The following is a 15,241-nucleotide window of genomic DNA, read 5'->3' as shown; positions in this document are numbered from 1 at the left end:
ATTAGATGGTGGTTGAGTCATTTTATTGAAGAATAATTTTTGATCTAAGAAATATGGGGAGGGGGCAGTGGCGGAACTAGAAAAAAAAGGGCCATCCCGCAAAAAAAAATATTTTCGGTACCCCGAGTCTGGTATATTTTGTTTGAGATAATTTGTTCTGAAATCATTTGCCCTGTCACCATATATATATATATATATATATATATATATATATATATATATATATATATATATATATATATATATATATATATATATATATATATATATATATATATATATAGACCTAGACCTAGACCTAGACCTAGACCTAGACCTAGACCTAGACCTAGACCTAGACCTAGACCTAGACCTAGACCTAGACCTAGACTTAGACCTAGACCTAGAGACCTAGACGTAGTGCGGAATATTAGTGTTTTATAAATTCCTATGCTTTTTATGAGAAATCGGACTTCCTGTCAATACAAATTGCACATCATCCTAATAGATAAAAGCCCGTGCGCACTTCTCTCTCTGTCGCTCTCTCTCTCTCTCTCTCTCTCTCTCTCTCTCTCTCTCTCGCTCTTTTCTCTCGCTCTCTCTCTCTCTCTCTCTCTCTGTCTGGAAAATATTTTCGCAGGGTATCATATCAGAATTTTTAGCGATATATGTAGAACTTGATACGGACTTTTGTTTAAAGTAATATGGTAGATGTTTTAAATGTATAACTAACATTTTATTTAAAGAAGAAGAATAAAAAATAAAGGCATATTCGAATGTAGAAAAACAGTTTTAATTATGCAACAAGAAAGGTGTTTATAGTTGTGAAAAAGAACCCCATGAAACAATGACGTCATTTATGTTTATACATCAACTAATGAAGTCATCTGCCGAGTTTAGAATAAAAAGAAATGAACTATTTCATTCAAATTTTATTTAGATCTAGAGATATGTACGCTATGAAATGTGAACCATACAATTTTTCCGGCCAACTCATATGAAATTTATTTTATCTATTTGGATTCTAGATCCAGAGAATCTAGATCAAGACTAGATCTAGATCTAAATATACACAAAAACTAGACCTAGACGCTAAGTCGCTAAGATGTAGATTTAGACTCTATCTACTCTAGAATATATTCCAAAAATAAATTCTATATTAAACTATTTCAGGCCTTAATTATTTTATCGAAATTTTTGTTTAGCTTTGGAAATGGCTAATTTGGGATCAAAAAATTAATTTGAAATAATAGGTAAATTAGCGCAAGTTAAGCTTTTTAAATACGTCTTTCATTCTCCATGTTTTATAAGTAGCTGAGGTGATAGTGTTCTTAATACCACGCAGGTGGTGCGGGATCGAGTCAGACAAAGTCAAACTTAAGTTTTTACATTTTTTATATGTGAATCTTCCGATTTTAGACTACAAAAAAAGGAACTACTTCATTCAAGTTTGATTTAGATCTAGATCTATAGAACTTCTCATCAAGACGTACGCTATGAAATATATACAATTTTATCGGTCAAACTAATACAAATTACTTAAAAACAATATAATGACCATTGAAAATGCCAGATTTTTAACGGAATCATTTAAGTCACTTAGCGTGTGCCTAGTTATGTTACATGTGTCGGACTTTTAGCTAATTAGTTATTTCTTTGCTTTTTCACTAATATCGTTCAGCGTGTCGTAAAGCACATTGCGTTTTGACCAATAACTATTTCATAAATTATTTTCTCAATCAAGTACAACATTTTAAAATATAATAATATAGGCCTATAATTCACGTGAAACGAGTACCGATGGCTTTTGAATTATATTTGCACCAGATTTCAGTTTTATTGTACGCTATACAAATCTAACCTTCTCTGTGCTAGGTGAAGCTAGGGTTATTATAAACAAGTAACGAACTCAAAAAGCTAATTAGGTTTTAGCATTAGATCTAATATATACACAAGGGTAGTTGTTTTATAGAATGTGGGGAATTCAAAGTGAAAATCGATTTAAGTATTATTGCGTTTTTTCGTTTTGGTTTACAGTGTTGACACAATTTCGAGTCCTATAATGCAACGAATATCCTATTGAGGAAGAAAATTTAATTTTAAGCCTAAATTTGCTGTTTATTAATGAGAGTCATAAAACACTTAATGAAAATTATCATTTGAGATTATAAAAGTTATTTCAAGCTATTTTCAGGAACTGATTCATTACACCCCCCTCCGCGCCCCCAAAGAGATATATAACACTATCAAATTTTAAAAGAAAATGTAAACTTTAATGCACTCGGAAATTTCAAAAACACATCTCCCACCCCAGAGCAAATTGTGTAAAGAAAACCCTGTTAATTATGGGTACAATGTTGCCAACACATTTATAAGTATCAAAAGACATCAGACAGGTATAAATGATCGAAATTTCGTTTATCCGTTTCGACTCATGACAACAAAGCATGAATTATCTCCACTAATCATTCTTGTATTTAAAAACGTTTAAATAGAAAAGAATTGCGTGGGGAAAAGAATTGCGAACCAAATGAACGCAGACACTATGTGCATAAAAGTGCACAAAATTAAATATGTATGCAGGAGAAATAAATGATTTTTTAGGAAATGAATAAAACATAATTTAATTAAATTTTTTATCACAGATCATTTTGACCGAGTCTTAATCTACGTAAAATTTCAAATAAATCGGTAAGCTAGAACTGATCTTTATGTGTGATCAGAAATAAAATATAGTAGTATATACTGCCATAGTAAAACAAAATTGACAGGATAAACGGAATAAGATCTTATATCAATGTATAATATTTCGTCCACCTATGTTAAACAGTACCTAAATCATTTTTTAAAAAAAGAAATCTAGTAAAGTACAACTTCTGGTTTTTGAAGGTCACTTAAAAATTTAAATAAGTATAAGATCATCCAGTTAACAAAACAGTAGGGCTTCTCAAGTTATCGTGTTCCAATGGAAATAAAGTACAACTTCCAACAATCAGAAACAAAAGCGTAGCGAGGGGCCGGTGGGGGGGGGGGGGGGAGGCGGGGGGTATATATCTCCCCGGGCGCCGACATTAGGGGCGCCAAAATGGGTTGGAAAAACAAATTAAAATCTCATTTTAGCTGCATTTTTTTCAATATAAATATAAAAAATATATGGGGGGGGGGGATCAAATTGAAAGTTTGAGAGGGGGTGAAAATCAAAAGTTTGAGGAGGGGGGGGGGTCTGCAAATCAAAAGTTTGAGACGCGGTGCAAATCGAAAGTTTGAGGGGGGGGTGCAAATTGAAAGGTTGCTCCCGAGGCGCCCCCTGGGCGCCGGTAACGGTCGCTACGCCTCTGATCAGAATACTTAATGTAATATCTATATATATAATTCTCTTCTGGGAGCCGTTAGAAACAAGCTGCAAGCGCCTACTTGCAGTCCCCTCTCTTTCTCTCTATCACTATCACTACCACCCCCACCCCACCCCCACATTGTCTGGCGTGAGCTGTGGTCACGCTAAATGTTTACAAAGCTAAATGTTTACACATCGTAGAGCCGTAGAGCCGGGTTTCTATTAGGGGCAGATAATTTAGTTCAATTTTAAACTTACAGGAGGTAACTAAGAAATAACTTAGAGGATGCTGCTTTCACGGGGGGGGGGGGGTTAATGTTTTAAAGCAAATAATTTCAGTGGCAGCATTAATACTGTCGAATTCACAAATTATGAATTACTGAAAAGTAGAAAATAAAACAACTAAATAGCGGCGTATGATAATCTGCGGGTCGGCTCGTTTATATATAACCTAGCCATGTGTAGGCCTACCAGTTTTGCTTAAATTATAGATCTATATGTTTTGCTGTTCTCCTTATTTGAAAAAAAAAAATTATAAAATAGTTACTGGTCAAAACGCTGTGTACTTAACTACCCGCTGAATGATATTAGTGACAATGCAAAGAAATAGCTAAAGAGCTAAATAGCTAAAAATTAGTATTAGTTTTGTCGAGATAAGTGTAAACATTTCAATCTAAATTGAATTTAAATGAAATAGTTCATTTATTCATATTCTTAAGTTGGAAGATGACGCTGAACATACTGACACGTAGCCTCAAAACTATTGCGGACAGAGAGAGAGAGAGAGAGAGTGAGAGAGAGAAAGAGAGAGAGGATAAGAGAGAGAGAGAGAGAGAGAGAGAGAGGGAAAGAGAGAGAAGTGCACACATGGGCTTGCATTTTATTAGGATGATATTCTTCCACCTATCAAAAGGTGTTCTGGATTATTATTTTAAGAAATGAGATGTAGAGTGAGTAGAACTATCAGTTTTTGTAAATCGCGATAGTGATCTAAACTACAATATTTAAATTTAACTGAAACGATACTACAGTTATCATGACAGGTACACAGACAGACAAGATTGCAATTTTTGCAAAACCATAGTTTTTTTCAGTTCCAGAAAGGCGTAAAACGTCAAAGTTTGTCAAAAAATCACAAGTTATAAGTTTGCCACAAACCCACAAACAAACACACAAACAGATGTTGCGTACTAAATAAAAAATAATGCCGTTTTGAATTGATTTTTTTCAGCCAATAAACAGATACATTTTATAAGTCCCGAAAATTTTAAGTATCCTGAGCTGCCATTTCTAACACCTTCACCTGTAAAACGAAATGCTGGCTAGTGTGTTTAAAAATAAATATAATTATTGTATGTCAAGAAAAGATATTGGATTTTCTATTTTATTTTAATAATATTAAAACAACGAGATCATAAAAGCTTTGAATAAACTATAAAAATATAATTGTTCCATTAGATTTGTTGATGAAATGATTGCACTTTTATTAGTGCAGTGATGGGCTTTGCGATATACTAAGCAATCAAATTAAATTCAACAAATTAAAATAGATGTCGAGATAATTAGTTAGAATAAAAAGACACTTATGGATGTACCTAGCTCCATAACAACACAGCTCGGCAAAAAAAAAACAGAGATAGAAACTAATCACACTCAAACGTATACTCACCAGACACAGCAAGTAGCCACAAGTAAAGAGATATTAAAGTACTACAGAAAGGAACACACCACACATATGCAAACAGAAAAAAAATCACCACATATAAACTGACTAGAAATAATAACTCACGCAAATATAGACGGGGAACTCACAAAATATGAACAGACACGGATTAGTAACATACAAACTGAAAAAAAATTAATTTCCTAAATATTTAACGTAAAAAAAAAACGTGAGTTATCTCCCCTAAACTACCTCGAATACTTTTATAGAAAACTACAGGGAATGATAACTCGGGAAATAGACATGATTTTTAATACATTTTTAATCACTTAAACTTTTAAAAATATAATAGAATTTCGTAGAAAAAAAGAAATGACACCAAGTGAATGGCAAACAATATGTGTATAGTAGGGTGGAATATTATTAGTACTTAATACATTCATAAGCGTTTTTTGAGAAGACGAAAATAGAGTAAATTACTACTTACGGTCTACGAAATGACTAAAAATTTGACAGAAGGCAGAGCAGTAGAACTTATACTTACATGTGAAATTTTATTTATCTATCTGAGCAGTACTCAAGTTATAGGCTTTTGAAAAACTAAAAGTAGAATAAGTGCAACTTCTGTTAATCGGAAATCGCTGAAAAGTTGAAACAGAACTACACATTTAATATAATACTTAAACTAACTTTCATTAATCTACCTGTGACGTTACTCAAGTTATCGTGTTCACAGACACACAGACGCACACACTCACACACACACACACACATACACACACACCAACATACATACACACATACATACAGACAAAATTGTAAAAATATATTTTTCCGACTCGATTTTATGCATAATGACAATACTTTCTCTATACTTCGCATTCAAAAAAGTAAAAAAAAAAAGCAAAAAAATGTTTTTTAGTACTTTGTTTTGATTTTGGGACAATACTATTACTATCGAATGTCCTCTATATTTACTACTAATGTACCCGTCCCCGCGCGTTGGGATAGAAGAAAGTCTGACGAAATATATAAGAAGGGTTTCATCAATGAGTTACTAATATTATAGTCTTAGACGCCTGACCTTATTTTCTAAATCTGAGTTATTTAAATGTAAAAAATGCCTGCGCTTGGATCATAAATATTACGACACAGGTTTACCTACACTACTGCACCGAAATAAAAAAGGTTGAACACACTTCGGTGACCGCCATTGTGTCTGGGTCGTAGATGGGTGCTCTCGGGAGCCCCCAATTACACAACCGCAGAGGTGCCGCGTACTGCCCCTGGCTCCTCAAAACTTATAACGCCATAGTGCTCACAGGATAACCCAGAGCGCCAAATAGCATTCTGAAACAACGATGCAGATTTCGTCGGGGGACGCGCCTAGTTTGATACAGTCAACGATTACTGTTGCCCATTGTGTCTTTATAGTATAGCCCTTTTTTTAAACGAACGTATGCGCCATAGTGCTCGCGTGGGAGCCCAGGGTGCTTCCGGTCGTGCAATCAACGGGGCGCAGGCGTTTGCGACTGTTGAAGTTTGAAGTTTTAAAGCTGAAAATAGTAGTGCCCTTTACCCGCTATGAAGGGCGCACGATTAAAGGATGCCAATTGCTTATTTAGCCGCTCTGGAACTCTGGTCGCCAAATTGTGCATTAACTAAAATCGCAACCCCCTCACCCGGGCGCCGTTTGTATTTAAGTTTGAGTTTGTGTTAGCGTTAGGTTTGCATTTGTTTGTAATTTAGTTTTAGAGTTCGAGTTAGGTTTATGGTTCTGTATTATATTCTCTCATATAACGAAACAGACAAACAAAAAACTAATTACTTTTGCTTAGACGAAACCTATACCTATAGTATTCATATTATGTTTTACTACATATCCTGTTTGGTGCCGTCAAAAAGTGGTCTAAAATGAGTTCCCATATAAAATTTTGCAATCTTGTCCGTATGTGTGTGTGTATGTGTGTGTGTGTGCATGTGTCTGTATTCACGATAATTTGAGTACCGTTACAACTAGGTTGATAAAATTTCATATATACGAATTATTTCAAATTTGTAGATCCGTATTAGCTTTTCAGTGATTTCCGATAACCGGAAATGGAACTTTTTCTACTTTCAATTTTTTATAAGCCTATCACTTGAGTACTATTTCAGATAGATAAATGACATTTCACATATAAGTAAAAAAAAAATCTTATTCTCTGCCATCATTTAAATTTTGAGTAGCTTCCGTTGACCTGAAGTAGTAATTACGGCTATTTCCGATTTCTCGAAGAAGTTTAGTGAAGATCACTCTCAGTTTATTTTTATTTTAAGGAAAAACCTATCCTCGATTTCTAGTTGTATTTTTAATAACAAAAGTATATTTGAGCTTTTATTAATTTACAAAACTAAATTTTCTTCGACATAAGTTTTAAGTGCATCAAAAACAATACAATACCCCATTGCTTATGGAACATTGTCATTCAGAAATTAATTCCGTAAATAAAGGGTTAAAAGTTTTAAATGTGTTGATTTTGGTTTAAGCTGGAATTATTACTTGCGTTGTCAGTAGAAGCCAATAGAAATTCACCACGCTCAAAAACATAAATATATAAACTGTCTCTTCAATTAAAGGCCTTCATACAAACGATCTATATTCTGTAAGACATACATCATTGTAAGTTAGCTTTGTTGTAAATAAATTATTATAGATAATACACTTTTATTTGCATTAACAAAAAGCATTCATGTTTATATATATTTCATTGTATAAATTAAAATTAAAAATAAATTTACAATATATTTAAAATATAAAGGCAATATTAAATGTATTAACCATTTGTTATGTTGTTAAGTAAGATGTTCACTTAATGATTTCTTTGCTAAATTATGTGTATAAACTCAAAACTCTATATTGCAAGTTTAAGAAACAACATACTTTATTTTTGTGTTACTACGACGACTAAAATGAAAATCGCAGTTCTCCTTCTTCTGGTGTGTTTTGCAAATCTCTGTGCTCTATCAGACAGGTCAGTTAGTTAAACTATATTTATTAAAAAGGATTGAGATAATAATAATTTATTTGAAACATCTATATCGATACAGATACTGATATTGATAATAATACAGATAATGATATCAATACAGACACAGACAGAAATACATATCCATATCCATATCCACATCCGTATCCATATCCGTATCCTTAATCATAACCATAACCATAACCATATCCATATCCATACCCATGTCCATATCCATATCCGTATAAGAATGCATATACATATACATATACATATGCATATGCATATATATAATATCTACGTTTTGTTTTTAATCAAACAGTTGTTGCATGACGAGTGAATACTGTTCACACCATAAAGATTGTTGCTCATCAAGAGCTTGCAACAGCTTTTCGTACGGAAATTATTAGTTACATTTTTATTATAAAAATATTATTTTAAGGGAATTTGATTTATCTTAAAGTTTTTTTCTACTCAGCTCAATTAGAAATTAACAGAAAAATGTATTTTTAAGCCTGTATTATTTACAATAATAACATTATGTTAAACCTTTATAAGCTCGGTGTACAATGGCAAAAAATTTAAATAATACAGCCGTTATTGTCGGACTAGAACAACGTTTGATACCACAGCCCGTATTTTAGAAAAAGTTATTCAAAAGTTCAAGAGAAATATACAGTGCCACCTTGGTTTTTGATCTTGCAAATGTAAATGAATTTCGTCTATAAAGCTTGAAAAGAGATTAAATGGCCACTTCACAAACAGAAATCGTAAAAGTTTACAATCTAGTACTAATTTATCCCTATATTGCATGAATTATTGCTTTTGTTGTTAAAAAATTTTTGACTTGATATTTCTACAGCAATTGGACTAACTTGAGTGTAGAGAACTTTTTTTTTAATAGATGATAAATATCACAACAATTTTGGTTATTGCAATTCTGCAACTATGTGCAACCATTAAACTTTTTTTTTCCATCGTAAGAAAAGAAATTTTATTAACGTAAATTAATGAGAAATGTAATAAATGCAGAGAATGATTTTAGAACAACATGGAAGTTTATTAATGACAAAAAAACAAAAGGAAAAATATGTAAAGTGAAAAAAAATGACTAAAAATTCACATGTTAGCTAAAAATAAAGTACAAACAGTTAAGGAAAATGATATTTCCGAAAACAATTGGAAGATTTAGTGAGACATAAATGAGCATTACACACTTGGTAGATGTGTAGCCAGTGCAATTGGGATATTTACAACGTCCCATTTTCTCTGACAGTGTAGGGAAATGTCTTAAATTGTCTGTCCGCAAACAGGAAGGTGGAACAATTGCTTTGGTGGACCTCATCTTTTTTATTTGGAGCAGATTATCCACCTCCATGCATGGATGGCCTCGTCTTTTGTTCAGCTTGCAACCTCTCAGACACTGAGAAAGTTCAAGCTTGAACTGTAGCAGGGGAAGATAAGTTGGCTTTGGTGTAGATGATCCACCATCTCTATGATCCTCTCTGTACAGAAGCCAAGACTAAACAACAATCAAGTCCAAAAAATTGAACAATAATCTGTGGTACCACTTCTTTGACCTGATTGGGTTTCTATACAGAGCCACCAAAGAATCCAACAAATCAACCCCACCCATAAAAGAATTATATATGCTTACGGCTGAAGGGCAACTGACATCAATGTCATGTTTCAATTTCCAATCAAAGCGCATTACAGTTTTGGTTGGTAATATTGAAGCAAATGTGCTAAGAAGGGTGACAGGCTTTCTATCTAGCCAACTAATGACATTTATTTCAACTCCATCCAAAATAACACTTTTTAGAATGGAAGAGCCCCTCCCACTTTTTGAATGCTCCCTGTCCGATGGAAAAGTGCATCCTTTTAGGCGGTTGGTCCTGACAGTCCCTAAGCAGGCTATACCTTGTTTATACAGAACAACCTGCAACTGCAGTGTATTAAACCAACTGTCAATGTATACTTTCTGCCACACATCACAAGGAATGTTTTGTAGTAAGGTAAGCACAATATGGCCAGCAGCACCTATGTCTTCTTGTCCCTGACATTTTGAAATTTTCCCAGTATATATTTCAAAATCATGGACAATCGCATGGTTATCAGAGGCAACAAAAACTTTGTAACCCCACTTGTAGGGCTTTTTGGGGTTGTACGTTGTTATGCTGCTTTTGCCTTTAAATGGTACTACTTGTTTATCAATGCTGATCATCTCGGATGGCACAAGGTTAAATAGACTCTTTTTGAAGGCACCAATAAGAGGCCTTATTTTGGCCAACTTATCATCTGTTCTGTCAAGGTTGTTTGACAGGTGGAGATTACTTTTGATTCGCTCAAATCTGTTAATAGTCATTGTTGCAGATACAGTAACACACTTGGTGGAAGGGCACCAATACATTCTGCGTCTTGGAATCTTTACAACACTCATATAAATAAACCGGGAGTGATCTCCCCTAAACTTTCTCGAATATTCTTATATAAAATAACAGGGGATGGGAACTCGGGCTATAGACATGATTTTTAATCCATTTTAAATACTTAAAGTTTTAAAAATAGAATAAAATCTCGTAGACAAATTAATTGCACACCAAGTGAACGCGAAATAAAAAAGCGCATAATAGTGCGCAATATTATTATTACTTTAAAAATTTACATTAGTTTTTTGAGAAATCGGAAGTAGCGTAAATTACTACTTCCGGTCAACGGAAATTACTCAAAATTTAACAGAAGGTAGAGAATTAGATCTTTTACTTACATGTGAAATTTCATTTATCTATCTGAAATAGTACTCAAGTTATAGGCTTTTGAAAAATTCAAAGTAGAAAAAGTACCACTCCCGGTTGTCAGAAATCGCTCAAAAGTTGATACGGATCTACGATTTTGATAAAATACTTATATATGAAATTTCATCAACCTAGCTGTAACGGTACTCAAGTTATCGTGTTTACACACGGACACACACACACACAGACACACACACAGACACACAGACATACGGACAAGATTGCAAAATTATGTTTTTCCGTATCAGTGAGATGCAAAACGTCGAGATTTGCAAAAATCTCGATTTTTTTTTTTGCACGATTACAAGACTTTCTCTATACTTCGTATATACGAGAAAGTAAAAACAATTCCAATGAACTGGTTCGTCTTTATCAAGAGATAGTGTATTGTTTATATCCTGTTGGGAGCTGTATAGGTTAGATTGATGAACAATGGTATCTAACAGTTCATCTGTTATAATGTCATTGAAGTAATCCAGTGGCTTTCTTGGGGGTTGGGGTTCTCGCTTAGGACCAGTGAATGCTGGCGCTGTTGTGGTCTGTTCTTGTTCGCCATATTGTTGCCGCCAAAGAATACCTCTGTTTGGCACTTGAGAAGGTTCTTGGGGAGTTTCCTCTTATTCGGAATCGGATTGATCTGAATAAATATATTTTAGGGAATATTATTTGCTGAAAATAATGCATCTTCCAGCAGTAATTATATACAAAGCTCATATTTTACTAACTTAGAAACAAGACATGAAAGTATTCACTAAAATATTAGAGAATAATAATAAATTACCTTGGGCTTCGTATGATAAATCTTCATCCCTATCTTCCAATTGGACCTTGGTACTGTCCAAAATTTCTGTTTCATAATCTGACAATTCACTATCTTCAGAGTCAGAAGGAATAGGTCGAATAGGAATACTAGACGACTTTCCATAAAACCTCTTGGAATCCATGAATCCAAATAAGGCATAAAATAAAGATTAAAAACTTGTCTATTGTTCAGTAGCATTAGGCATAATTTTTTTAAACATTTTTATAGGACAAATGATTGTATAGGGCCTACTAACTATACAGTAGTAAGTAGCTATTTTTTATAGCCATAAAACTAGAAATTTTATAGATCTAGGCCCTATTTTATATATTTTAGTTACTTTGGCAAATAAAGAATAGGCGCAATATAATATAGATCTAATAAAATACTTATATTTACAATATAAAACTAACTAGTAGTATTTCTCGCTAACTTGGAGGCGTGGTCGGTTGCTAACAACAATATGGCGCCCGGGCCGGACGTTTGATTTCCGGCGATTTTTCGGCCAAATTCCAGAGACCTTCAACTAATTACATTTAAAATGTTTACCACTTGCAAAATGGCGGGATTTCCGTGTCATAACAACAAACCATTGGTGGCAGGGTTAGATATGCCAGAAAAGCATTTTAAAATTTGGTTTGGAGAACGGAGGCTAAATTCAAAAGTTGGTTTCATTAAAATTAATAGAATTTTAAAAATATCAACAGTGTAGGTACAGAAATGAGCGAGAACGTAAAGCATTATTAGTTTTATCAGTCTATGAAAAAAGAAATCAAATATTGTGAGCTGTTTTTTTATAAGACCGGCGTCAGTATCACAACCAATTTATTTTTATTTTTTAAAAACCACGTGACCGCTATTTGATGATTACTAGTGAGGAACTCTGGGTGCATGGCCACTTAAAAAGTCTAACCTGATTTGTGGTTTTCTTTAGCTTCAAGCTTAAGAAGAGTTGTCATGGAGAGATGTGTTGGACATGGCAGTGATTGACAATAAATATTAAATTAAGTAATTTAGTTTAAAACGAACTAAAAACCCCAAAGTTAGTGCCTAATGGATTAAATATGGATGTCTATTATTCAGTGGTCATGTTTAAATTGATAATTGCGTAAATTCTAGATTTAGTGAGAAAAACTACTAACTAGATCTCTACTGTGTACTAGAAATATTACCCAAATTACAAACCGAGGGTTAGAGTGATCTACACTCTCCAGTCTACAGTCTAGACAAGAACCATTTTTTTTCAATTTCCGTTGCATGTAGTTGTAAAATTACAACGATCAAAACCTAGGCTCTTACTAATACATTCTAAATAAATTAATTAAAATAAACTTATTTAGGCCTAATATTAATTAATAAGTTTAGGGTAATCTATCGTTTTGGGTACGTAAAATCGCCCGCGGCTATTTATGTACGAAAACGTTACCTTATTGTCAAGGCTTTAATAGAAGTATATTGTCATACTTCTGTGTCATAGATAAATGAATAATAAACCTAAATCAATGGCTAAATATATCGATATAGGCCAGAAATTAACTTTAAACAACAGTGTCTGAGAGCAAGATTTGCAATATATAAAAAGCAGCCATTTGTAAAATAGAGTCGCTTCCCCCTGAATCTGGCGCTAAAAGCTTATAAAAATAAAACTTAGACAACATGGCTGCTATAGTAAATGAGCATGGTTGCATCCAGAGTTTCTTCCAGGCATCTCTTCGGGGGGGCGAAGCCCCCTCCGAAAAATTTTTACCGCCCCCCCGAACGAAATGAAATTTATATAATTTATATAGAAACTATATACTTTTAACAGTGTCCGCCCCCCCGAAGAAAGTTTACCGCCCCCCCGAAGATTTCAAGTGCCCCCCCGGAGAAAAAAGTCTGGAAGAAACACTGGTTGCATCTGTTGGAAACATTGCTAGTCTTCATTTATTACGGAAAAGTTTTAACTCAATTGTTTAAAAACAGGTACATAAATGAATCTAGGAAACATTTTTGAATTTTTAAAATCATATATCCTCCTCAAAATGTGAAATAATTATTAAAATTTAAGGAGTCACCTGTTTTTCACATTACAAATCGCGGGCGATTTTACGTACCCAAAACGATAGATTACCAAGTTTAGATTGTAAAAATAATTTTTGCAGCTATTCTAGTGTAATTTTTACCAACATTTAAGTTTATGCTTACGAATTTCAAGAAATCAGAAATCTGTAAACCGCACACAACCACTTTCAATTTGAAAGGGAAATCTTCTTTTTAAAAGAGTTCCGGTATAAAATTTTAAAAACAAAACACTTCCGAAACGAAACAAAGTTGAAAACGAAAGAAAATAGTAATATTAAATAATAATATATTGCTCTAAAGTATTGTTTCAAAATTACAACTGTATGCCATATAGGGTTATGAAATGTTTTCCATTAGGATGAATCGGTATACAAGTTATAAACTTTTAAGAAACGGGAAGTATTAAACTGAAATCGCTTAAACGATTTTTTTTTAAAAACATATCAAATATATAGTTATGATATATGAGACGTTTTTTTTTACCCAGAAATATATAGGATGTAAAGAAATCGAGAAAACTATTTCTTGCTTGATTACAATAGAGTCTCATTTCTCGGTAAACAAAAAGTTATTGTTTTTACAAGCTTTTATTTAACTCACTTCCTATGCCTGTCGTCAGTCGTCAGTCTGTCTTGATCGAAACGCCGGGGCAAAATTGCAGCTACTTCTACTTGACAGATACTGTTCTTAATTTGTACGTGGGTCAAGACATAAAGACAATGAATCGTGACATTAAATTTGACTTAATTGAATGCCTAATTGAATATTTATGAATTAATTAAAAGTTTGACCAAATTAGTAGGCATTTCATTTCTATCGAACGACACCACACTCGTCATCAAGTTCAATAGCGCGTCATCGCGTACAATAGGCGCGCAATGGTTTTTATTCATGAAACTCTATTGTAAGTAAAAACATGTAAAGTACTAAAAAATTCATAAAAATGTTTTAATAAAAAGCTTTTATGTACTAATGCACTAAAAAGAAGAAAATAAATTATAGACTACTATTTTAATAACTATAAAGAAAATCGTGTTAAATGTATAACAGCGACACGGGAAAAACTGTTTATAAACATTATTTCAATAATCAAAACCTCCACCAATTATTGTTGATATTACTTTTCTTTTTTTTTTTTTTTTTTAGAGACGGAAAAAAAAGATGCGTTACCAATCGTAGAAAAAAAAAGGTAAAGTATGTTATATGGCGCTATAAAATAATACGAAGCGTTGGGGTTGTTTCTATAAGTTTATAAATAAATTAACACAAATATAGTTATACTTTCGTTTGTATGTTTCTTGTTATACTTAAGACTTTCTGAAATTTGAATGGCATAATAGCTCGTCAAAATACCTAAAAATGAAACGGTGTCTACATATTGAATTAAAAACAATCGTAGATTTATGATGAACAGGTCTAAATATGCTCATCAAAAGTTTACGTGCTATGTAAATTAAAAAAGTAAATAATATGGAAAAGTCCGTATGTTCATTATATATATATATATATATATATATATATATATATATATATATATATATATATATATATATATATAGAGAGAGAGAGAGAGAGAGAGAGAGAGAGAGAGATAACGCA

The 15,241-nt window shown here is 33.0% G+C and overlaps 1 protein-coding gene and 1 long non-coding RNA gene across 3 annotated transcripts; one reads left to right on the top strand and one right to left on the bottom strand.

Moving 5' to 3' along the window:
- Window positions 1-7,600: 7,600 nt before the first annotated feature.
- On the top strand, window positions 7,601-14,820 carry LOC131933048 (uncharacterized). 2 transcript variants are annotated; one of them, XR_009384822.1, is made up of 4 exons: window positions 7,601-7,638; window positions 7,883-7,990; window positions 8,307-8,378; window positions 14,789-14,820. It is a non-coding gene; the product is annotated as an uncharacterized LOC131933048 (long non-coding RNA). The 2 variants fall into 2 exon arrangements; XR_009384821.1 differs by lacking the exon at window positions 14,789-14,820 and adding an exon at window positions 14,445-14,494.
- On the bottom strand, window positions 9,210-10,365 carry LOC131933047 (piggyBac transposable element-derived protein 3-like). The gene has a single exon (XM_059289895.1). The coding sequence runs from the start codon at window positions 10,347-10,349 to the stop codon at window positions 9,507-9,509; it is 843 nt and encodes a 280-aa protein (XP_059145878.1). The 5' UTR covers window positions 10,350-10,365; the 3' UTR covers window positions 9,210-9,506.
- Window positions 14,821-15,241: the final 421 nt, after the last annotated feature.

Source organism: Physella acuta, unplaced genomic scaffold, assembly GCF_028476545.2.
Source record: "Physella acuta isolate Inbredline_101_S28 unplaced genomic scaffold, ASM2847654v3 ptg002352l, whole genome shotgun sequence".
NCBI classification, from domain to species: domain Eukaryota; kingdom Metazoa; phylum Mollusca; class Gastropoda; family Physidae; genus Physella; species Physella acuta.
The sequence above is the reverse complement of the archived record's forward strand: the minus strand, read 5'-3'. Positions and strand labels throughout refer to the sequence as shown.

Coding starts and splice junctions, on each gene's coding strand:
- LOC131933047 (XM_059289895.1), bottom strand. CDS start 10,349: ATGACTATTAACAGATTTGAGCGAATCAAAAGTAATCTCCACCTGTCA.